We start from the raw sequence: 24,871 nt of genomic DNA, 5'->3' as shown, positions 1-24,871 counted from the left end.
TTATAGTGCTTTCAAAAGTTCTCTTTTTAGCAATAGTCACTGTACCTAGTGCAAAGCTTTTTACAGGTTTTCGTTACACGAACACATTCCAGATCCCATCAATTAAAGCCAATACTGACTCCCAAGTAGCATCTAGATTTTCCGATGAAAAATCTGCACACATTTACATTCTGCCAGGAGCAGGGACCCTTGAGGGAGGGTCAGTTTCTTTAGCTGCCTCTCCCTTCTCCCTAGAGGAGACACTTCTTCCCGCTTTCAACCTGTGGCGACTCAAACGCTCAGAGCAGGTGGTTGATCAATACAAGTATGGGAACTGTTTTAAACAAATGTATCGAGCTTGGGAATGTGGGCCCTGTTCCCCCGCCCACTTCGGCCTCTGGATCCTTCCTGGTTGTATCAACTCTGTGTGTCTGCACTGCCTCTGGATCCTGCCTGGTTGTATCAACTCTGTGTGTCTGCACTGCCTCTGGATCCTGCCTGGTTGTATCAACTCTGTGTGTCTGCACTGCCTCTGGATCCTGCCTGGTTGTATCAGCTCTGTGTGTCTGCACTGCCTCTGGATCCTGCCTGGTTGTATCAGCTCTGTGTGTCTGCACTGCCTCTGGATCCTGCCTGGTTGTATCAGCTCCGTGTGTCTGCACTGCCTCTGGATCCTGCCTGGTTGTATCATCTCTGTGGTCTGCACTGCCCCTGGATCCTGCCTGGTTGTATCAGCTCCGTGTGTCTGCACTGCCTCTGAATCATGCCTGGTTGCATCAGCTCCGTGTGTCTGCACTGCCTCTGGATCCTGCCTGGTTGTATCATCTCTGTGGTCTGCACTGCCTCTGGATCCTGCCTGGTTGTATCAGCTCTGTGTGTCTGCACTGCCTCTGGATCCTGCCTGGTTGTATCATCTCTGTGGTCTGCACTGCCTCTGGATCCAGCCTGGTTGTATCAGCTCTGTGTGTCTGCACTGCCTCTGGATCCTGCCTGGTTGTATCAGCTCCGTGTGTCTGCACTGCCTCTGGATCCTGCCTGGTTTTATCAGCTCCGTGTGTCTGCACTGCCTCTGGATCCTGCCTGGTTGTATCAGCTCCGTGTGTCTGCACTGCCTCTGGATCCTGCCTGGTTGTATCAGCTCTGTGTGTCTGCACTGCCTCTGGATCCTGCCTGGTTGCATCAGCTCCGTGTGTCTGCACTGCCTCTGGATCATGCCTGGTTGCATCAGCTCTGTGTGTCTGCACTGCCTCTGGATCATGCCTGGTTGCATCAGCTCCGTGTGTCTGCACTGCCTCTGGATCATGCCTGGTTGTATCAGCTCTGTGTGTCTGCACTGCCTCTGGATCCTGCCTGGTTGTATCAGCTCCGTGTGTCTGCACTGCCTCTGGATCCAGCCTGGTTGTATCAGCTCCGTGTGTCTGCACTGCCTCTGGATCCTGCCTGGTTGTATCAGCTGTGTGTCTGCACTGCCTCTGGATCCTGCCTGGTTTTATCAGCTCTGTGTGTCTGCACTGCCTCTGGATCCTGCCTGGTTGCATCAGCTCCGTGTGTCTGCACTGCCTCTGGATCATGCCTGGTTGCATCAGCTCCATGTGTCTGCACTGCCTCTGGATCATGCCTGGTTGTATCAGCTCTGTGTGTCTGCACTGCCTCTGGATCATGCCTGGTTGCATCAGCTCCGTGTGTCTGCACTGCCTCTGGATCATGCCTGGTTGTATCAGCTCCGTGTGTCTGCACTGCCTCTGGATCCTGCCTGGTTGTATCAGCTCCGTGTGTCTGCACTGCCTCTGGATCCTGCCTGGTTGTATCAGCTCTGTGTGTCTGCACTGCCTCTGAATCCTGCCTGGTTGTATCAGCTGTGTGTCTGCACTGCCTCTGGATCCTGCCTGGTTTTATCAGCTCCGTGTGTCTGCACTGCCTCTGGATCCTGCCTGGTTGTATCAGCTCTGTGTGTCTGCACTGCCTCTGGATCCTGCCTGGTTGTATCAGCTGTGTGTCTGCACTGCGTCTGGATCCTGCCTGGTTTTATCAGCTCCGTGTGTCTGCACTGCCTCTGGATCATGCCTGGTTGTATCAGCTCTGTGTGTCTGCACTGCCTCTGGATCCTGCCTGGTTATATCATCTCTGTGGTCTGCACTGCCTCTGGATCATGCCTGGTTGTATCAGCTCTGTGTGTCTGCACTGCCTCTGGATCCTGCCTGGCTGTATCAGCTCTGTGTGTCTGCACTGCCTCTGGATCCTGCCTGGTTATATCATCTCTGTGGTCTGCACTGCCTCTGGATCCTGCCTGGTTATATCATCTCTGTGGTCTGCACTGCCTCTGGATCCTGCCTGGTTTTATCATCTCTGTGTGTCTGCACTGCCTCTGGATCCTGCCTAGTTATATCATCTCTGTGTGTCTGCACTGCCTCTGGATCCTGCCTGGTTTTATCATCTCTGTGGTCTGTACTGCCTCTGGATCCTGCCTGATTGTATCAGCTCTGTGTGTCTGCACTGCCTCTGGATCATGCCTGGTTGTATCAGCTCTGTGTGTCTGCACTGCCTCTGGATCATGCCTGGTTGTATCAGCTCTGTGTGTCTGCACTGCCTCTGGATCATGCCTGGTTGTATCAGCTCTGTGTGTCTGCACTGCTGCCCTTGACTCTGCACTTGATGCGGGTGTGAAATAAACTTTTTCTGCTGCAGCCTGTGTGTGAGAGAAGCTTCCATACTAATTGCACAATAGAGCGAAAGCAGACCTGGGACGTGTGCCCAGCTGCTGTGCATGCTGTACCTCTTCTCTGTTGAAGGAAACTTGCATTGCTGCTGCCCTACTCTACCTGCTGTGAGATTGTGAGGCCACTTAGGGCTAGCGTTGCTTGTGATGCATCTGTTCTGTGTCGATAGTAAAGTTTGAGAGTGTTTCTCACTGTAAATTAGCCAAACAAATAGTTTGGTCAAGCTGTGTTATTTCTGGCTCCACCGTGGCTTTGAACAAATTGAGCACCGTGTTTAGAGCTTTTCCCGCCGAGCGATCCGGATTCAAATCCCGATCTTGGCAGATTGTTGTATCGATTACCAAGCAGTGGTCTGTGTTAATGCTTCACTGTGGTTAAAGGTATCGCCATGCACAGTTGCAGAGCATAAGTCAAGATATGCATTGGCTATTGCTGAGACTACCGTGTCCATATGGAGACCCGGAGCCTCCGTCACCTTCACTTCACACCACTAGTTCAGAGTTTCCCTCTGTAATCTGGTTCACCTGGTAAATTTAGGGCAAACTCGCTTTTTCAGAAAAATAGGAGCAAGGCCTAACTATTTGCAGAAAAGTTTTTGAGTCTGGCCTGTGGTGTTGCGTTGACATGGAAAAGTGTGGCCATCAGATCTGGGGGCAGATGGCAATTTTCCCTAGGCCCTGATCCTTGAAAAGGTCCAATGCAGCACCCTATGGCGACCAGGTTTAGTGGCGCACACGGCATGTTACAAGGTGCAAGCCACTGTAATCATAACTGGCACAATGAAACGGGCCATGCCCACACTGACAAGCCATGCTCTGTGCTGACTGGTTGTGGGCAGTAGGCCGCGGCCACACAAGCCATGCGGACACACCTGTGCTCTCAACACCCAATGAGTTCCTACCAGCATCAGTAGGGCAGCTGCAGTGAAGCAGTGATGGCCAGGTCCCATATTTTTCCTCGGCTCACCTGCCTGGAAGAGCCGTGCATCGGAGATCGAAGGCAGTGGCCCTCAGCTCTGCCCTGGACCGCCCGCCCAACTGCAGGTGCTGCTTACTGCCACTTCACTTAGAGTAGAGGTATAAACCTTTAACCAGAAACAAAGTGTATTTTGGGTGGTTTTACTTTAGCATATTCAATCAAAGCTCTGCACCGAGTGGCCTTTATTAGAATTAGTGATCCACACCCCTGGTAACCTGACCATTCTATTGATGATTCAAAAGGCACGTCATGTGTCTTGTGCCTCTTCTGTAAACTTTGACTGTTAAAGATGATGCAACATTATTGTCTATTAGGCCAGATACAGTGGAGATGTCTGACCAGTGTACATCCTGCATTGGATTAGGTCAATTATTTCATCAATTGTTTCAATGTGCTCTCAAATGTGATGATCATGGAATAGGAGGCACAGTGAAGAAAAGTTTGGTGGGGACGGCGCCCAGCATGGCACCTATGGGGAGGCCATTTTCTATATGTAGGTTGCATGCAGCCTACATAGAGAAAAAGCAGAGAGTGCACATGACTGGTTTGGTCGGCCAAAACAGTCAGGGCCCATAGCAATGGGCAACCAATCCTCCCCGACCCACCCACCAACCCGCCCCCAACCAGGCATACCCTTCTGCTCACTCCTCCCTGACCCACTGCTCGCCCCAACCAGGTATACTCCTCTGCTTTCTCACAGTGCGAGAAGCAGAAACATAAAATGGTATTTAAAATACCATTTTATGTTTCTGCTTCTCGCACTGCGAGAAAGCAGTGGGGCGACGCCCCTCAGCCCTATTGGGTGAGCCGCCCCTGTCCTTTTACTTCTGTTACACGGTACATCTTATTTAGTCTGTAAGCACTATTTTCTGTAATGTGTTTCTCCTGCAGGCATGACATGGTTTCCTGCAACGTTCAGCCGCCATGCGCCCTTTCACGTTCCAAGTAGCCCATTGTGGGCGAGGTTTGCATTTACAAGAGTTTGAGTTATTGTCATTGTAAATGATAATTAACACATAAATAAAAGTCATTATCAAAACAGATAAATAAAAGGCATTGTCATTTACAATTGAAATTTTCCTTAGGTTCCTAATATCTCACAGTAGCAACACATGTATTCCGTCATACAACTCATCTTCCTACCATTCAAACTCGTTCATATAGATGTAGACATGGCCCAAACAGTAAACCCATGAACCGTCAAAGGTAGAAATCAGTACAATTCTTTATTAAAAAACTACAATGTTTTCTGAAAAAGGACACAAAGAAAAAAGCAATGAAAAAGAATACAAGATTGACAAAACAATTAATGCAGTTGAGTACAGTAAAATATTTCGAAATTGCCAAAGCAATTTATGCAATATAATACAAAATTCCTTGAATATTAAAAGAGAGATAAAAAAGGGGCAATACGCTTTGTCATTCAAAGTTACACATTCGTTGATCAACATCTAGCTGTGACCCAGTACATTACCTCTTATTTAGTTTCGACTGATCCAGCCATCAGTGCGGATTGTGCAAATAGTGAATCAATGCTTTTGACCGGTCCAAAACTGGCCCCCAGTCTTCTGGCCCACAATCTTCCGGCCCACCAGGGAAACGCACAGTGCCTGCTACGACCAGTCTGGCCCTGGTTATTACCTGTGATTCAGTTTAATTCAAGCATTTCCATCACTTCTTTACTTTCTAATTAAGACAGCCTAGTGTGCCAGTGTTGGACAAGGCCTGTTGGGCACTCTGGCAGTAGTTTTGAGATTGAATGACAGGTATTCTCCCTGCTATTAGGCCACTGCCCTGTTTTGCACCGGCCACGTGCTGCAGTGAGTAGGGTGTGCACCTCTCAACTTCAGCCATGTGCTGTGTGGGTGCGGCCGGCAGCCCTGCCAGCCAGTGCGCCTAACCAAGAGCCGGGCTAAATGACCTTCTGGCATAAGATGGCGCTTTGTATGGCAATGGCGTTTCCATAGCAGTGTGTGTGTGTGTGTGTGTGTGTGTGTGTGTGTGGATGTAGAGCAATAGTGGCTAATATAGAAAAACCTTGTTTCCAGTGTCTTGGATGTTGGAGGTTTGAATCTCTTATCGCAAAGAAACAACTTGTTTTAGGTCCCTCTTGCTGTCTTAGTCTTGCAGCAATAAAGCCCTAAAAAAGTTACTCCCTCCTAATTTGATGGGTTCTCAATTTAACGACCTTTGGAGAATGAAATCTCTGAATCGGATTTTCACCTAGATCTCGCCAACATTTTCCAGCACTGCCTTTTCAACTAATACAGAGTGCATACAAGAACCTTTATTATTGGCTTTCCATGAACCACAATTAAGTTAAAGTGCTAGGACAGGCAACGTGTTGTTGCAGTGCTGGTCCAGATCATTTCCACAACGGGTGCATTGGCCTACTGACCTATCTCACCCAATGTACAAGACTGTGACTAACCTAGCTACCAAGCAGTGGAGCGCTGTACATGAGGGGGGACTCCCCATCGGTAGTGAAACCGTGGCAGAACAGTGGGAGAATGGCATTAAACACCAGGAAGAGTGAGGGTTTCACGGAGGGTCTAAGTGCCCGGGGTTTGCAAGGACCAGTTGTAGAGGTGGTTGGTGGTTGGTGTAGGAGGTGTTGAGAAAAGAAACTCTTCAGGGTGATCTGGGTGTTTATCCAGCTATGAATACACGTGTTGGGATTCTGCAACCACTGCTCTCCTCGTGGTGCATTAACCAGTTTCTGTCCATAGCCATGCACGTAGGTCAGTAATCCCTGATCCACACAGGTCAGGAGAGCAACGCCTTCACTTCTCCACGTCAGGAAGATGACGAAGACCCTCCTTTCCAAGGGACTCCTTGTCCAGAACTATGTACCTCATGGATGCCCGCAGAGAGGGCACCCCCATTTCTAAACATTGTAGCCCCGTCTCCTGTTGTACAGCGCTGGGGTGTTGTATGGGTTGAGGTGTGTTGTGTAAAAAGCCACAACTAATGAGATCGGAATGAGTGGCGTTCATGCCATGTAAGTCTCTTCTCCAGCTCAAGGAAGAGACTGTAAAGCTTGCAACCTATCCTGCTAATGTCATCCTCCTAATGGTCCAAAGTCCATGCAGCATGAACTCCGCTCCTGCCAGCTCGGGCCATGGACCACAGAGGTTGGAACGATGGAGAAACTCTTTCTGTGAATGTGATGAAATGGAGTGTGTGGATGTCCAGCCAGCCGTCTTCAAAGTCATATACTACTGGCTGCTTCCTCCCACCACTGTGAACCAGTCCCTGCCTCTCCCATCATCTTTACTCGTGTGGATAAAAAGTAAACACTGCCCTGATTCCATTGAATCAGAGTGAGTCTTTGACATTTGCACTGGATTGGAGACGCCTTAAATGATAACTGGTGTTGTCCGCCTTCTAATGTTACTCTAGTGGGTTTCCTTGTAAATGATTCATCTACCACCGTTGCATTTAGTGCCCTGTGAGAGTGAAGCACACACCGTTCACTCTGCTCTTTGATTGGCTAGTGCCCACATCCACACTGTGTAGGCTTCAGCGATTGGGTCTGGATGCTGCTGAGCACAGTATCTCTGAATTCAGGTATGTGAATACAACTACCAGTCAGGTGGGGGGATTGAGACCAGTTGGACAAAACCTGCTGCCACCGGCACACAATCGCAGCAATGGGGCATCAACTTAAGAAAACTACAATGGACACAAGTCTTTTGGAAGGCCGACCATATGGCTCCCCGTCACCAGGACTTCAAGAGCTGTGAAAGAAACTTTGCACTGCTGCAAAAAGTGAGGCGATTCAGGCGGATTCTGCTGCTTGTGCAATATAGATTGGATGGTTTACATACGAACAATTAAGAAAGGTTTAGGCATGCAGCCCGTGCTTTTTTGCATTTTATGTAACAAATGTAAACATAATAAAATAAGAACACACAAAGAATTTTGCTGAGAAACTCTGGTCCTAAGAACCCCGTATTTAAAAGTGAGCAAACTGATTTACACTTTGTACTCTTTCTGCTTATGTAACAAATAAGAAACTGAAATTGGCCTGTCTTTCACGTTTGAAAGCAAAGAACATTTATTTTTTCCACATTTTATGTAAACACAACACATATGTGAAGTACGTTTATGCCACAAATTGCAATACTGAAAGACAGCGAAAATGCTGTAAATTGATTTGCCATTTTTTATTTTTTTGCTTCAGTGGCACTTTTCTGTAAAGCAGTCCTTGGTTCCATTACTGGCTTTAACAAACTCGCGTATTCTTTGAGCTGTGATTGGTATCACAATGTAAACAAGAGAATTAAGTGTCATACAGCAATTATTTGTTACAAAAAGACTCCATTCGAAGTCACAGTGACAACGAGTTGTAACATTTCTTTCGGGAATGGTAGCTTAGATACCTGCAGTGTTTTGCCCAGCTGCACTCCAGTGTAACATTCATTCTTGTCTCCGCATGCACACACAACCTCGCCCTCGTGAGCGACGCCAGCACCGTGGGGTGCGCGCTCCTTCGATGACGTAGAGGCAGGTTTTCATGGGGATGCCTGGGCTCGCGGTGGTCCCTTGAGACAGGAGAAAGGGGCGTGGTTGGTTTAATTTGACAGTGACTCCGTTTTTTCTGGGGATGGCACTGTTTTTTTCTTTTCCTGCAATTTGATTTGCATACATGCCAACATTTGTATAAGGGGAAAGAGGGAGATTAAAAAAAAAAAGAATGGGAAGAATCATTTCTCCCATTTACTTCTATTGAGGCCTGAATCGGGCCTGTTGTCATGTACTGGGACTAAAAGAAAATATAGTTTTGTGTGTGTGTTTTTTTTATTTTTTTTCCTTACCCGTCAGGAGCACAGAGACAGTTCTATGGCAGGCGGAGAGAGCGTAACCAAATGTGCCCCGGCCTGCAGGAGCAGGTTACTGGCAGTGCATCCTCTGAGTCACACAAGACCGGTCCACTGCTGTCTGCAGAAGCCTGGTGAGAAATTGGGTCTTGCATACAGGAATCGAGACTAGCGTTGAAATTGGTAGTATCCTGCCTGAATCGGTAGGGTTGGCATGTATGGATTTGCTTTAAACAAACTAACCAAAGCAGTGCTTCATACCATCCTGAAAAAATGTATTAAGCTCAGACGCAGTCATCCTGCTTCATATTAATACAGAAGGGCGTGTGTGTTCCAACTGACCTGATTCAGCTCTAGCATACACCACAAAATTAACAGTCCTTCTGTCCTTGGCATCTGAATAGTAAGAGTTTTAATTATTCAGGTTAAATGAGGTAATTTTATCAACCGCGGAACGGAAAAAAAATGGCACAAACATAGATGCACAGAAAAAGGTATAGCGCACGGAGGCCGCACAAACAGCATGTGCACATTTGTGGTGGCCTGTGGTAGCATGCATTACCACACAAATGCCTATTGCTTTTTGCAATGCATGTTTTTCTTTTACAACAGTAAGATAAATAGAAGAGGTCTCCTGTTTATTTATGAAAGAACATTTCAATGTAAAAAGATCTGTCATTCTTGGTTATGAGGGTCTCACGAGAACATTATGTAAATAGGTAATCCTTCATTGAATGAATGAATGAATGAAAGGCAATTTATAATGCGCAGAACAATGACCCGCAGGTATCAAGGCGCCTAGCAAAATAATCAGAAAAGGGAAGAAAAGAACCAGGGAACTTTACATATATGCTTGCCGAAAAAGAAGGGTTTTTAGCGCAGAGCGGAAGTGCTGTAAAGAAGGGAGAGATCTCAGATCTAGGGGAAGTTCATTCCACCACTTGCGAGCAAGAGTGGAGAAAGCTCTACCACCCCATTTGGCTCTTCGTACACGGGGGGTGGTCAGACGCAGTTTTCCAGAGGAACGCAAGTTCCTTCCGGGAGTATAGTGGGAAATAATGGATCCGATTCCTGTGTCGCTGTTTTTGACAATGGCTCTGTATGTCATACATAGAACCTTGAACCGAATCCGGTGTTCAACCGGCAGCCAATGCAGCGTTTTCCTGGCTGCGGTGGCCGAGGAGCGTCTGGGAATATCCAAAACAAATCTAGCTGTCGCGTTTTGGACTACCTGCAGGCGCTGCAGCTGGCCTTTGTTAAGCCCAGCATACAGCGCGTTGCAGTAATCAAGGCGAGAGCCGATAAGAGCAACAGCTATTTGTTTTCTTGCCTCGAGGGAGAGATATTTCCTGATCCTACGTAGGGTGTGGATCAGACCCCAGCAGGTGGAGACGGTTCTGCTCACCTGGCTGCCTAGGTCAAGGGCAGGATCTATCAGCACCCCGAGGTTCTTGGCAGACGTTGTAGGGGAAGGGCAGGTTCCTAGAGAGTCAGGCCACCAATTGGCTGACCAGATGTTTTCTTTCCCCCCGAACACCATCACCTCAGTCTTCTCACCATTCAGTTTTAAGGAGTTCTGAATCATCCAATGACCAACCGCCTCCATACAAGATCTGAACTTGGAGGCGATCAGATCATCTGAATTGGGAAGAGAGACGAGGATTTGAGTGTCGTCTGCATAAGAGACTACCTCCATCCCAAAAGATCTTATTAGTTTGGCTAGTGGGGTAACATAGATATTAAAGAGGGTCGGGCTGAGTGCCGACCCTTGGGGGACCCCACATAGCACAGGTTGGGATGGAGATAGGAACTCCCCCAGCTTGACTCTCTGCTCCCTCCCTATAAGGAAAGAAGTCAGAAGATCCAGAGCTGCGTTCTTCACCCCCACCTCCCTCAGCCGAGATGTAAGGACTGAGGGGGAGAGGGTATCGAAGGCCGCAGATAGATCGAGCAGGACAAGGAGAGCGATCTGGCCCTCATCAACTGTCGTGCGGATTTTATCGAGCACGATGGTGAGGGCTGACTCGGTGCTGAATTCTCTCCTAAATCCATGCTGGGAGGGGTCTAGGCATCCTGAGCTTTCCACAAAACCAGCAAGATGCCTGTTAAGATGAGCCTCAAGCATCTTTGCTGGGGCAGGGAGCAGAGAGATGGGCCTGAAGTTCTTTAATACCCCCGGATCCAGAGAGGCCTTCTTCAACAGGGGTTTTACTACCGCCTTCTTCCATTCTGTGGGGAAGATACCATCTCTAATAGCTAGATTCATTACCTCTAGCAGCGGGGGTAGGAGGGTAGCCCTACACTGCTTTATGACTTTCAGAGGGCAGGTATCCAAGGGAGAACCAGACTTGGTCTTAGTTAGTAATAGTTCTAGATCTTGCAGAATCAGCGGAGGAAAAGAGTCCAACGTGCTTGAAGGGGAGATTTCTGTGGTGGTTGAACTCATCTCTACCCCAGATGTGAATGCACTAAGACTAGCTTTTTGTTCCTCAAGGGCCAGGTGAATATCCTGGATTTTTGTGTGGAAGAAGGAGGCGATCTTATCACATAGATCCTGTGAAGGGGTAACAGGGTCAGGGGTTTGCAGTTTAACCAGGGAATCGACTGTTTTAAAAAGCTCCTTCGGAGAGGAGAGCGAGGTGGTCACGGTGACATAGTATTCTTGTTTGGCCTGCAGAATTTCAGTCTTGTATTTTTTAACAAGGAGTTTATGAGCTTCCTTGTTCTTGAAGTCCCAAATAGCGTGCCAAAGCCTCTCCTTTCTCCTCACTTCTTGCCTGAGGAGCCTAAGGGAGTCAGAGAACCAGGGTGCAGATGGTCTCTTTCTGGCTCGGCACCGAGATTGTACAGGGGCTAGATTATTCAGGGCCTCGGTAGTAACCTGTTCAAAGTGGGCGACTGCGGTCTGTACATTGTCTAATCCGGTGATAGCAAGGCTAGCAGCCCAGGGCTTGAAAGAGTCGCTGTTGATATTCCTGAAATTTCTAGCAGTCTCCATTAGGTGGTTCCCTTTTTTGCCGGGGTCGATCCTATGATAATTCAGAAGAAAAGGGACCGCCAGATGATCAGACCAGGAGAGATGTATCGGGTCCTTAGTAGTCAGGCGGGGGTCATTTGAAAAGATGCCATCCAGAGTAGGCCCGGCCCGATGTGTGGCTCCGGAAACACGTTGCGTGAGCCCACAAGATTGCATGGCCTCAATGAGGCAAGAGGTGTCAGAAAGGTCAACCCGTTCTAGATGGTAGTTGAAATCACCCAGAATGGAGAAGTTATCTCGGCCAAAATAAGGTTCAAGGGCCTGAAGGAGGTTATACGTAAAGTGGGTTCTCGAGCCAGGAGGTCGATAAACTAGGATGCCATTGAAAAAGGGGCGTTGCGCTTCCTTTATTGAGAAGTAGAGAGCTTGAAAACTGTCAGGAAAATCGGGTATGGGGACGATATGGCATTGTAAGTAGTCTTTATGAAGGATCGCTATCCCCCCTCCCACTCGTCTCTGCCTATCGAGTCTGGCCAGGCAGTACCCTTCGGGGACAGCCTCGACCAAATCCGGGTCGGAAGAGTCCTTGGCCCAGGTTTCGGTCACAAACACAAGAGTGGGCATACTATCTAGTACCAACTCCTTGAACATAACCTTGTTCTTAATAAGGGAGCGGGCATTCACCAAGAAGCCCTCTATTCCTACTGTGTTAGGACTAGATGTAAGGGGTTGGTCAGAGAGCGGATGGATGGGGACGGGGTTAAGGGGCCTAGACGTGGGATAGCAGCCGCATCGTAGTGGGAACAGTAAGTCGTCCGGTTCATAGGAATGAGAGCAATATTTTTTACGAGGTTTAAGGGCCAACATTTGGCGAAAGGAGTAGCTGCATGAGAGAGAGAGCATATTACCAGAGTCCATAGACCAGCCGTCCAGCGCGTCCTCAGCGCGGACGGGCGCAGACGGGCTGGACTCTGGCGTGACTCCGGCGGGCATCCGGCGCATCCGCTGTCGCGTCCGCTACGCGGAGCGTCTAGTACCCCCTTTTATGTAGGCTAGAGCGCGAGAGCGCGAATCCCCACCCAAGATGGCCGCTGAGCAGCCCTCGCCTCCCCGGGACCGGCTCCCAGCGTCAATGCTCAGCTGGGAGCGGCCTAGGAGGTAGAGGAAGGTAGAATACGAATTATCAGGTGCAAATAAATTTTAAAACACAAGCGCCTCTTAAAAACGAGCGTCACTCAAAACGCGATCTAAAATAGGTAGATACCCTCTGCAATTCGGTCTGTGGCAGGGAGATTAAAGTAAAGTGCTGAAGAACCTCCGGCTCATTGGCCCAAACGAATGGCCCTCTCCCACAATATTATCCACTGCAATGACAAATTCTGTGTTTTTCTACGAGTAGCTGAAATATGCAAAAGGCATTTGTGTTTGGGGAAATGAGCTGCAACTCATTGACCCAACAGCTTGACAGAAGAACATTGGAAAGATATTCGTGGACCAGAGAATATTGTCAAAACAAGATCCTAAAACAAAAGAGAAGCTGTTCCACTGGAGTGCATCTGCTAAACCTGTGGCTTAAAAAGCCCTCCAGTATTTACATTCGCATTTTAGATATGACTTAAAAAACCCTTTTACTATTTGTTAGAGCCATCGTCATTAACAGAAAAGCATGTACACAGAGGAGCAGCTGGTCAACCGCCTTCAGTCATTGCTTGTTGAAAGTGATGTGTACATTTTTCAGCAGCCCACACTACAGTCCTTCCATATTGGTCCTGGCAGTATGGAGTTTAGCCCCTTGCAGGAGTTGAGTCAACCTGGGAGTTGCACTCGCTTTCATTTCAGAGGAGCTGCAGGCGCTGGTTAGAATGTCCTGCGGCGAGGGAGCCTGGACACAGTACCACAAGCGTGCATACCAACGCCTGATGGATTAGGATATGCCTTTTGAGGCTCCCGTTAAAAGGGGTAGGACAGCAACATCTGTTTCATCACCACTCTCGCCCATACACTTCGATTTTCTCACCACTCGGTTGCCATTTCTACTGCTTGAGTGGTGGCGGAAGGATCAAGAGCCTACTCTGCCTGGATGAGTAGGTGAGATAGCCCCTGAGAGACTGAATATGGAGAACGCTTGAGCAATGGAAGGTAAGATGGCGGCATCCTTACGTGCTCTGAGAGCTGGAGTAGAAGCTGGTTGGCCATTGTTGAGCCACAGGTGGAGGCTAGTTATACTTACTGGGGGCACTGTGTAGTGCTTTAACTTGCATAAAAGGATTGCTTGTTCCTGTCCACGTGGAGCTGCATTCTTGCAAGTATTCCACTAGTGTAACTGTCCGAGCGAGTCCGCCATGGCTAGATTTGCTGTCCTTGGATGGTGCCGGGCTGGTCTATGCTGTGTCTACAAGCGTGGGGCACATGTTTGAACCATTTCTGTGTGGCTTGTGAAGTGCTCTTGTTTATTATTGCAGTAGTCGACAGGAATAGTAACATTTTTTTTTATTGAAACTGTAAAGCTTTGCAACTGTTGGCAGTGTACATTAGATGATGCTCTACATGAATCTGAGAAATCCTATCATTTTGAAAACTGTGCATTTGAGCCGTCTACTGAGCTCTTAGCTAAGCATCATAAAATGGAAAGTTCACCAAGTGCCCAGGGGGCCAGACTGCAGACTCCAGGTAGATAAGTAGGTAGACATCCTGGCATTCAGGGCAGCGACGTATCTTTGCTGTACATTGTGTGCCTCTTAACGTTGATTATTCAACATTCGAGGATATGATTCTCCATATTGTAGTCTAGCCTCAGTCTCATTGTTAAGAGGTTGCCAAATCGGTGTAATACCCAGTATTTCAGAATGAAGAATAATGACACAGATATTGCAAGAGGTCAGGATTTGCCTGAAAATTACTCTTTCGAACTCAAAGTTGTATACCTTGAACCACCATACTAGTCAGAGAGTGTACACTGGCCCCTGTGTGAGTTTTAGGCTACACACACCAGGGCTGAAACATTTTCATGAAAGCATTGTAGTAGATTTGCGTACTCAGTGCATTCCATAACGAGAAGGGAAGAAGGCACAGCGTGGGAGGGCCTTGGTGCTACTCGCCGGACTTTTTATGAGGTTGCACACTCATGACTGCCCAACGTGGTGTCTCCCAGAACCAGGACCAGTGGCCTTGCACCTCTTATGGACTTTAAAAAGTGAACAAATGATACCATTTTTTATTCTATACAAAACATGTGTTGCATTTCTCATTAAAATGCGTTCGTTATCTTAATACTGTATTTTGTTTCTGTCACACAGATGGAGGGCTCCCGTCGTTTTCTTTTAAAGATGAGTCCGGGACTGCAACGCTTCAGGCCCGGCCAAGAGTTCGGCCTTTTCTTCATTTCTCTTCAAATGTGAGTACATGTTACTGCATGAAAGCTTTGCCATAGCCTATGGACGGAGACATGTCCACTTACAGCATGGATAGCATCTTCGAGGTGCGGTGACCAAAGATGCTTTGAGCTCTCGGCCATTATGGTAATCTGGGGTTGTTCAAGAGAGGTATGAAACCAGCTGGTCCACAGGCGTATGGGGAAAGTCTGAAAGATCCCGGTACAAAAATCGTAGTTGCTTCTGTCGGAAAGATGTGCTACTCTCATGGGCTGTTCTAAGCTCTTGTGGCTCCCAATATCTTGCTCCGTAAAGACAAACTTAGTATGTTAAAGTTGTGCTATATAAAGAAGGCAAGGAGCTTGATGACCCAGGGAGGGATGAAGTATTGTGCACTCCTGTCAAATCTCCATATAGCCCTAGCATGAAAGTGCTGCAAGGTTAGTCTGAAGTGCAGCATTCTGCAGATGCATTCTGCAGATGTGATGACAGTTTTATGCTAGACTGTGATTGATGTAATAAAATGCCTCCCTTTGCATCATCTTCCCTGTTTTGTTTGGACTGGTGCTGCTGGTTCGACTCTGTGCACTGGCACTTTGTTAACCAGGCCACAGTGCATGTGCTCCAACCGCTAAAACGTGTTGATATTGGCGATAGTTCCTAACAAGCAGATTTAACTTGTGAATAAGTCCCTAGTATACGGTGCAAAGTCTACCCAGGGCCTGTAAGTTAATTGGCACTAGTGGACTGCAGCACTTATTGAGCCACCACTAAAGTGACCATGCAAAACATGACGGCAGGCCTGCCATCAGTAAATTGCCTGTGCAGGTTTAAACATCAATTTGACGTGTCAAAATAACTCCCTTTTGAAAGCCCTAAATCCTCCTTTTAAATGTTAACAAGTCATCCCTAAGTAAGCATTAATGCTTAGAGTGCATGGTATCTAAACTCAAAGCTAGAGCGATCGGGCCCTAAAAGCTATTTTCACTGCAGCAGGGTTAGCACATCCATAGGAGTGGTAGTTAATATTAAAATTAAATAATGTTATCTCTGCCTAGGAACCAGTTGGAAGTTAATTATTGAACTTGTTAGAATATGTATTACAATACAATTTATTGCTAAAGTCCAATTTCACAAAAGGTACTTTTGAAAAGTCACCGTTAACATGCCTATAGCCTCTAGAAGCTCATGTGCCTGAGCTTCCAGCTGTCACTCAGCAGCTGAATAGCTTCTTGATAGTGTGTAAATTAGCCCCCAGAACTGAGACAAAGACCTTGGTTGTGGAGAGAGTTTGATCCTCTCTTAACAGGATGGTCTGAGGGTTGTTCTCAACTGCATGCATATCATCAAAGGATGTCACTGGCAGGTGTAGCTCACAGATGGGCCTGCCTCCCCTTTGTCTTCCCAGCCAACCAGACTCCGACCCCAGTGGTAGAGGAGCTGCCTGCAGAATCAATTTTAAGTGACCACAGAGGAGAAGTTGTCCATATCCCAGTCCATACATCTAGGGTGGCCACAGTAGCTTTGAACAGGAGAAGAAACGTTATTAAGTTTGAAATTAGAAGGATTATATCGAATTGACAGAACTGGTATGTTGTTGTTGCCTCCAGTTTTCACTTTACTTTACTTTATCAGGCCTCAAACTACTGTTATCGGCCAATCATTGGAACACTGGATTGAAATCTGAGTAGATTGACACTTCTGAGGGTGACTGTGGCACGAAATGTATTGATGCATTTTTACACCATTTCTAGGGTGACCCAAGTATGAATTTGGATGAGGCTCTTTTCTTTCCTCTACACTTCCTTGAGGATACCTGTTCGTGTGAGGGTGTAGCCCTAAAAGACTTACCTTTTATCTAAAAAACAAGTACTGCTAAAACAGCCTCCTTATTTTGGAGTTTTGTATTTATTTTATTATTATTTGGGTTGCAGCCCTGAAGAAGTCAATAGTCTGAACTGACTTGACGAAACACGTGTTGGCTGCGTCTGAACAATGAGAAGAATTGTGGATTGAAGTATATTGAAGTGGGATATTAAATTGAGAATTGCTACATTTCAGAGACGGTGATTTGTGACTTGGAGTGCTCGGAGGATCATTGTTCTGTTAATTAAGCTACCTTTGGTGGTTTATTTTGGAGTCGTGGTAACCGACCCTCTTCATCCTGAGCACCAATCTTTGAACTGGGACACTGTACTGACCTTAACCTGCTGTGCGCTCTATTCTAACTGTTACCTTTATTTGTATACTATCACCTGTCCAGGGACCCTGAGAAAGTGAAAGTTCCTCTCTCACCTTTATTTACCAATCTCAGCCTTTCACACATTAGTCAATATCATTTCGCGTCACAGGTAATAAAACAACGCAAAGTGTTCCTATCTTGAGCCTGTAAAGAATGTCTTGCCCAGAGCTCTCAAAATGCTTACGATAACTGCGTGCACGTTTGCAGTGTGTGCATTCAATCCTAAACCATATATCACAGTTGCTCTCATGCTACGGGCATGGAGCTCTTTCTTCCTGGAAAAGCCATCAGGACATTTCTGAAAACAAGAGACTCGACTTTAAGTGGATGTCAAGAACAGCCAAGGTGACACGTCTGGAACTGTGAATCAGCGCCAGAATTTGTCGGCATGAACTATGCACATACCACAGTACTTGTACACAGGCACGCAACACCCATTGGCCTCAAAGGGCTTCAGCCCCCCCCCCCCCCCCCCCCCCCCCCGTCGTGTGTGGCAGCCCGGGATGAGACACTTCCGGGCCGGCTCACAGCCGCACCTGAGCCCTTCACAGGTCTTTAAAAGACCTTGTGCATGTTAATGGGGCTTTGTTGTTGTTTCACCCCTTCTAAGAGCCCCTGCAGCTCGACTCTGCCGATTGCCTAAAGATTCAGCCCCCCTGAAATTTTCTGTTCGCCCCCCCCCCCCACCCCACCCCCCCGAAATTTGACTCTAGTTGCGCCTCTGCTTGTACATGTTCAATCTCAGGGCTGAGAGGTGCCAATGAAGAAGGCTGAATAGTGTAATACATTCCACAATTGGATGCCAACATAAGCAATCTCGCCCCTTTTTGGCATCCGGGGGCTCGATCAAGTTCGGGATCTAAGGAGGCCACTGTGTGGTCCACATGATCATTCCAGATGCTGCCGTCCACACGTGCAGCTAGCTCTCCTACAGTAAAAGTAGTGAGTGTAGGGTCACATGTAACCCACATCCGCATCTAGATTAGACCCTACGCTTGGTGCCCACTGAAGAGGGGCGTTTTACCACCAGACTACAGCAGGAGCAACAGAGTGGAAACTTATAAGCACCAATTTACCATACCACCGTTCAACAATCTTGAAGGTCACTACAACACCAAAGGCAGGTTTACAATATTAGCTAGTAGTCCCAGATTAGACATTAAGGAACCGATCGATTGAAAACCAAGTACACCTCAATCTGAGAAAAAGCCCCGATCTTCAGTGCGGAGGGTGGACATAAACGCGCATCTGTCTCTGTGATGTCATCATGCGCACGTCAACAAATACTTCCGCCACGTGTCTGTAAACACGTGCATGACCCGGGCGAGATAAGCAGCGGTGACTCCCAGCTGTAGACTTCCAGCCCTCCGCCCCGAGCATGCTTCCTGTCATGTGTTAAGTGCCCGTTTCAAACAGCAGAGCGTATTTGCATTATTCGGCAGGGAGGATGCTGTGCAAGGTGTGTGCCAAGCGAGGGTTACCGGCTGCACCACTTGCCGGAACCTGCTCATCTATCTTTAGTTTGTCGTTTCGCCTGAGTCATGGTGTCCCCGCCCTCTGCATGTTTTGCGCGCGTAATGTTCTTATAATTGCTAATTACTTTTCAGCGCTATGCTTTCTAGAATGTTTAGGATAAGTTCTCGTTCATTTGCTCGATGTTTGTCTCCTGTTTTTAGCAAAGATCCGTCAAAAATATTGTCAATATAGCGGTAGTATTTTTCGGTTGAAGGTGAGTCATTCAAACAGGCAAATGAGCAGGGCACGTGCTTGCTTCCCTACTGAATATTCACGCGAAATGGGTGGGTGTCAGTTTCTGGAATTGCATCTTCCTAAAAGGGAAAGTCTGTAATTTAAGGGGGAGTGGTGGGAGTGGAAACAGAGAGCAGACTATAAAAGACTGGGTGCTACTTTGAGGTGAGGGGGCGTTTTGGAACTGAATTCTGATACTAATGGACGTCACGTGATAATGTGACCTCATCTGGTCGTCAGTACAGAGCTTCATAGAACCTGGAAAAAAGTATTTACTTCTCTGATGCGTTAAGCATGGCAGCTTCTGGTCTACATTTAAACGAACTTAATGGCTCTAGGTCTTGCTAGGAAGGGGTGGTTTTTAAATTAGCCGCTCCATCCAGAGAAATTACTATATATGGGGCCCGGCAGGCCTTTTATTCTAGCGGGCATTTTCCCTGGTGGGCTGGGAACCCTGCATACCAGTTTTGAAAGCCCAGGGCCAATCCTGGGCCCTCTGACACTTTCCCAGCTCCCCAACGATAATTGCAGCAGGCACAGAGAGGCATTAGGAGAGAAAGATGGGGAAAGGTAGAAAGAAAGCAATCAGAGAGAGAGGACAGAGGATTGATGGATGGATGGATAGATGGATGGATAACAAGAGATTGCACAAAGAGACGATGGGAGTGGGGCTGATTTGTGCATTTTTGTCAGGGCTGATTTTTGGTTCCTCAATTGTGTAGCAAGGTCAGGTGGTACCCGGTGCGGAAAAATTCTTGCCACCCTCGGCTTAACATACAAATGCAAGGAAATAGCATGCATTATGTGGAGAAGTGTGGCTCACCGGTTAGAGGCGGCAGACCCAGACCCAGAAGCAGAGGTCGGCCCGGGACCAGGGTTCAATTCCCAACGCGGCAGGGTACGGAACCAATGTCAGCGGGCTCGATAAATCTCGCCTCGGTGCCTCTCTAACCATGGGTCCCACGCTGCAACTCTGGGCAATAGCTTGCTTAATCTCCACAACGGCCCCCTTGCTGCTGGGGATGCCTGGCTTCACCTTGGGGATGCCCAATAGGGACCATCTCACAGGGAAAGCCAGGATGGGTTCCCCAGCGGGACACAGCACCAAGAAACACCAGGGTGAACGTGCGCTCTCCAAATTCATACGAACATAACATAACATCATAACGTTTACGTTACTTACCAAACTCAATATCATAGAGAAGAGGATGATCACAATGTATCGATGGACTAAAAAATGTAACAAAAATAAATTCAGCATGGCACTTATAAGCTTTAGTAATAATGCACATCTAACTCAACAGAATGATGTGGGGTGATTGACCGGCACGGCAGTGGATAGGATTGTTTGCCGTCTGAGTCACCGGTTGTTTACGTCTCGCTCAAGTACAAACTGCAGAGACAGACTTCGGCGGAACGAAACACCCCCTCCCCTTCCTTATCCATATGCTCTCCACTACACAGCGTTGAGTTCAGCCGCGTTTCGTTGCGTTTGTTGACTGAACTAAAAAGTTTCAATACGTATTATGTTGACTTGTTGAGGTTAATTAATTGTCAGACGAAGTTATTAAACTCATTTTAAATAATATTATTTTTCAAAAAAGTGTCTTGTGTCTAAAAAAAAATTGTTTTCTTTTAAAATCACATTTTTGCCATTTTGTCACCCCCCCTCAGTGATGACACCCGGGATGGCCCGCACCCCCCTTCCTACGCCATTGTGGTTCCCTGCTCTGGCCCTGATTGGATTTGCCTATTTTCGGGGTCTATGAACCAAAGTTTAATCTTAAGTCAGAGTCTCAATGACCTAGTTTAACTACACAACCAGGCTGACCAAGCCAACTAATTTTTCTATGTGGTTGTAAAGAGATGATGCAGGGACCAGGAGGTAAAATTCCCAGATTTTTTTCTTGAGGTATGTCCAGCTGGAATCTTTCCTCGTAGATGGCCAGAGTCAACTGCTGTAGTAGTTGACAAGGATTCCATAAAGAAAACGCTATTGGATTGTGGAATGTATATCATACCAAATAATAACGTAGGAGAAATAAATAAACCATTGCATATTTGTACATCACCTTTTCTGTTGTAGCAAGATGAACAAAAACACACCAACATGGGAAAAGCACAATAAATTCACTTGCATAGAAATCCATAAAGTGACTAGGCATGGACAATCCTAGCAGATCATGTTTGTTGTGATTGGGAGTGTTATTAGCAGGGGGCGATAGCGAAACATCAGAGCCAGCGCTCGAGTTAAAGCTGTTAGGTGATGTATTGTAGGCAACACTCACAGGTGAATGTGGCATGGAACAGTAAAAAGTAGCTTTGAATGGTGATCTGAACCTGTGCAGTATAGTACTAGAACTTGATATTCGGTATCCTGTGACTGAGGCCACCACGCGCCATCAAGAGCATTGCCACAATGAATAACGTCCCTGACATTCCTCTTTCTGGTATTCAAATTTTGTTTTGCCTACCAAGGGGTAAGTTTCATCAAGTACTTCCTACTCCACCAAACCTTCCCAGAAATGAGTTTGGTTATTTCGCCGCTTGTACTCTGCCCATGAATTTGGTTTCTTCCTATCTGCTTTTAGTGTTTTTTTTGATGAGGAACCAGACTCACTCCAAGAACTTTTGTCATGATGTTTTTTAATCAAATGTTTCCTTAGCATGAAGCTCTACCACAATCACTCTTTGTGATGGCATCTATAGAATACTGTTGACAAAGAGTGCATGTGGGGGATTCATTTTTTAACTCCGATTCATTCAGGACACACCTCGGTTCAGGGGTCTCTGTTGCACAGCAGCTTAAACAGAGAGACCCCAGTGGTACTGTGCAGTGGCATATGGTCAGACTAAACTTTTTGTCGTAAAAACAATTCAACATGTGTCAAGTTGCAAGAGCAGTCCGGATTCCCTCCTTAAGGAATATGCTAATCATCTCAACTTTTATTTATTAATTGATTTGAAAAGTTTCATATAGCGCTGGCTAGACCCAGAGGTATTGGAGTGCTTTACATGAGGATATACAAATGCTTCAAAACATAGTTGTACAGTTACAACAGTTTCAGGTACATAGTTACTGGGATACATGAGTTACAAAGGCATGGCTCGGGTATGGGGAAGAAAAAGCAGGCAGGGGGAGAGAGAGAAGGAATAGAAGAGGAAGATGAAGAGTGAGGGAGGAAAGAGGTGAAGGGGAGAAGGGAACACAACAGGGCAATGAGAAAAACAGTGGCTGACGATCGAATGGGTAAGTGACGGCAAGGGGGGAACCAGAGACAAACTCCTTAATAGCTGCGTAGGGCAACTCCATCGGCCAAAGTTTGTACGGTCGCCGAAGTACATCAGAGGGTTAAAGTATCAGCCTAGGGGAGATCAAAAGGTTTGAAAGATAGCCATTAACGGTGTACGGTGCTGAGTTCCCAGCGATAATGGGAACATCCCGAACCTCTGCTATGTCTGAAACCCTTAACACTGTGGACTCTCTCACGGTGGTATCTGAGACTCCAGGGCATACATGCTGGATCCCTCCCCAAAAAAGGGGAGAAGGAGTGCTTTGGCAAGGGGCACGTTTAAAGGAGGCCATTTAAGGCCCTTCTCTGCTATGTGTGAATCCCTTAACACAGTGGACTCTCTCAGAGGGGAATCTGAGACTCCGGGGCAAAAATGCTGGATCCCTCCCCAACAAGGGGGTAGGGAGTGCGTTGGCAAGGGGCATCATCAAGGAAGACAGTTGAGTGGTAGGGGAGGACCTATACAGCAGAATGGGAGTAAGAGAGTAGGTACGCTGGTACAGACGCCCACTGCCCTAGAGCAACTAACGTTGAAGGTAGTAGGGAAAAGCCAAGAAAATAAAGTGATTAGTCGGCAAAGAAAACCTAGCTAATCAAAATCAGTTACCCTAATGGTCAAAAAAGGGAGGGCTGGCAGTAAAAAGCGAGTCAAAGGGTGAAGAGAGCGTAGACAGAATATGGAGATCGCAGGAACATTGGGAACAAATGATTGGCATTTGAGGTGGGAGAGTACAAAGCAACTTGTAGGTGTTTGATGTGATGAGAGTTAAGGAAACCTTCCATTTACATGGAGAGTATGGTTTGTAATTGATGTATAGATCAAAGTGTGTGCCCCCCCAGGAAAGCTTTACATTTCTCTACTGCTCAACAGCATGCAAGTTATTCATACTCAATGGTGCTGTAAGTAGATTTGGGTTGTTTGAGGTAGAGTGAAGCAAAAGCAGTGGTACATTCTTAGTTGTCTACAGATTGGGACAGAAGCGCTCCTAGCTCAATTTGACTGGCATCAACAGTCAACAAGCATTTATTACCAGCTATAAAAGGTGTCCGTGCAGTGGCAGAGAAAATGAGCCAATTAATCTTCTTTAAATCCTCATCAACAAACCAAACATAATTTTCCCCTTTTTGAGTCAGTTGCACATAGGCTCGATAATAAAAGGATAACCTTGCACAAATCGCAGATAATATTGTCCCTGGGTGCACCTGCATCCTCAATAGCTGTGTCTAAAGAAAATGTAGGTCCATTACCTTTTTCACTAATAGTGTGACTTATGTAGTAAACCTCTTGTGCTAAATGTTGACATTTGTCATGTAGTAAAGCGATACTGTGTGTATTGCTTGAAACATTAAGTACTTTGTCAAGAGTTGTATTATATTCGTGTACACTGTTTGCAAAAATCAGCAAATCATCCTGAAAGGCTTTTGCTCCTCTTATGTTAATTAAAATAGTGTCCATCAGTTTCTGAAAAACACTGGTCGCTGGTACTGAGGCCTACAAGTACTGGCAATCTGCAGTACTTGTAGGTACCGAATAGTGTAATGAATATGGTAAGTTCTTGAAATTCCGGAGCTATAGGGATTTGGTTGGAGGCAGACCTCAGGTCAAGCAGGGTGAAGAATTTGGCTTGCGCAATGAGAATATTTTTTTTTAATTGTGCAGGGATCAACACTGAGACAAATCTTGTCTGATTTATTGTGCATAATGATAACTGGGCTGACCCATTCCGCTGAGTCGGTGGGTTGGATCATAGCATCACCACCCTGATTATCAAACAATTGCTTGAGGTCTAACCTTTATATACCACGGGAACTGTATTATTCTTTAATCTGATTTTGTCCACACATTTGTTGATAACCCTGGTTTTATGATTGAGGCTGTCAGGAAGATGACAGGAAATGTGTAACCAAGTTAGAAATGATGTGATCTATATTACATTGAAGCATCTTCAACTCTGACTGGTAGGTCATTGCCAGGTACCAGCATGAGACCTAACCTGGCGAGATGCTGCCAACCACCTATCAATCTACCCTACTTGGCTACATATATTTTAATTGTGATGGTGTGACCAAGACACATCTGTCTGTAAAATAGCCAAACATATCAATATCCTGCTCCCGGTATGCGTTGAGGTCAACCTCAGGAGCTGTCAGGGAGTGGTCTGCCCCACACTGTTGAAAGAATAAAGAGGTTGAAATTATGGTAATAATTAGCTAGCATGTTTATCATGAACTTAAAGCCAACAGTGACTTCACATAAAGGATTTTTAACTTTGCTGACATCAGAAACAAAATCTAAGGGTAGCATTAAATCAGACAAATGAACAGAGCAACCCTCTAAAGTAGCATCTGAACTATTTACCTTCACAGATACGTCAGAACTTCTGTGGACCCCGTGAAAGTGACTGATTTTATTTTGCACTGAACACAGCATTTGTCATGAGCTGGGTAATTAGGATTATTACCAATGTGAGTCTTAGAACCACACCTAAAACATATAGTATTTGATGCTTGTAAAGCATTTTTACTACTTCTCTGTTCCACAGAAATGGCATCCGTAGTATTGAGAGTATACCACTGTTGCAGAAGACATTGCTTTCCTTTCTTGAGTGATGATCCTACTTGAAATATTGGAATGTTCCATGCTCTTGGCAGTGTCTAAGACTTCTGTAATAATAGGATCTCTACAAGATTGGAGTGTTTCTTGAATTTGTGTATAGGAGAAAAACACCTATAGACAAATCA

General features: G+C 46.5%; 1 protein-coding gene across 1 annotated transcript in view; it reads left to right on the top strand.

Moving 5' to 3' along the window:
- C5H6orf132 (chromosome 5 C6orf132 homolog) overlaps nucleotides 1–24,871 on the top strand; it is a 124,172-nt gene that overhangs the window by 63,704 nt on the left and 35,597 nt on the right. Inside the window, exon 2 of the mRNA XM_086923358.1 lies at nucleotides 14,771–14,868. Within this exon, the coding sequence (XP_086779484.1) occupies nucleotides 14,771–14,868 (98 nt within the window). The remainder of the gene's footprint in view (nucleotides 1–14,770; nucleotides 14,869–24,871) is intronic.

This window comes from Lissotriton vulgaris, chromosome 5 (assembly GCF_964263255.1).
Source record: "Lissotriton vulgaris chromosome 5, aLisVul1.2, whole genome shotgun sequence".
Lineage (NCBI taxonomy): Eukaryota > Metazoa > Chordata > Amphibia > Caudata > Salamandridae > Lissotriton > Lissotriton vulgaris.
This window is presented reverse-complemented; position numbering and strand designations above follow the sequence as displayed.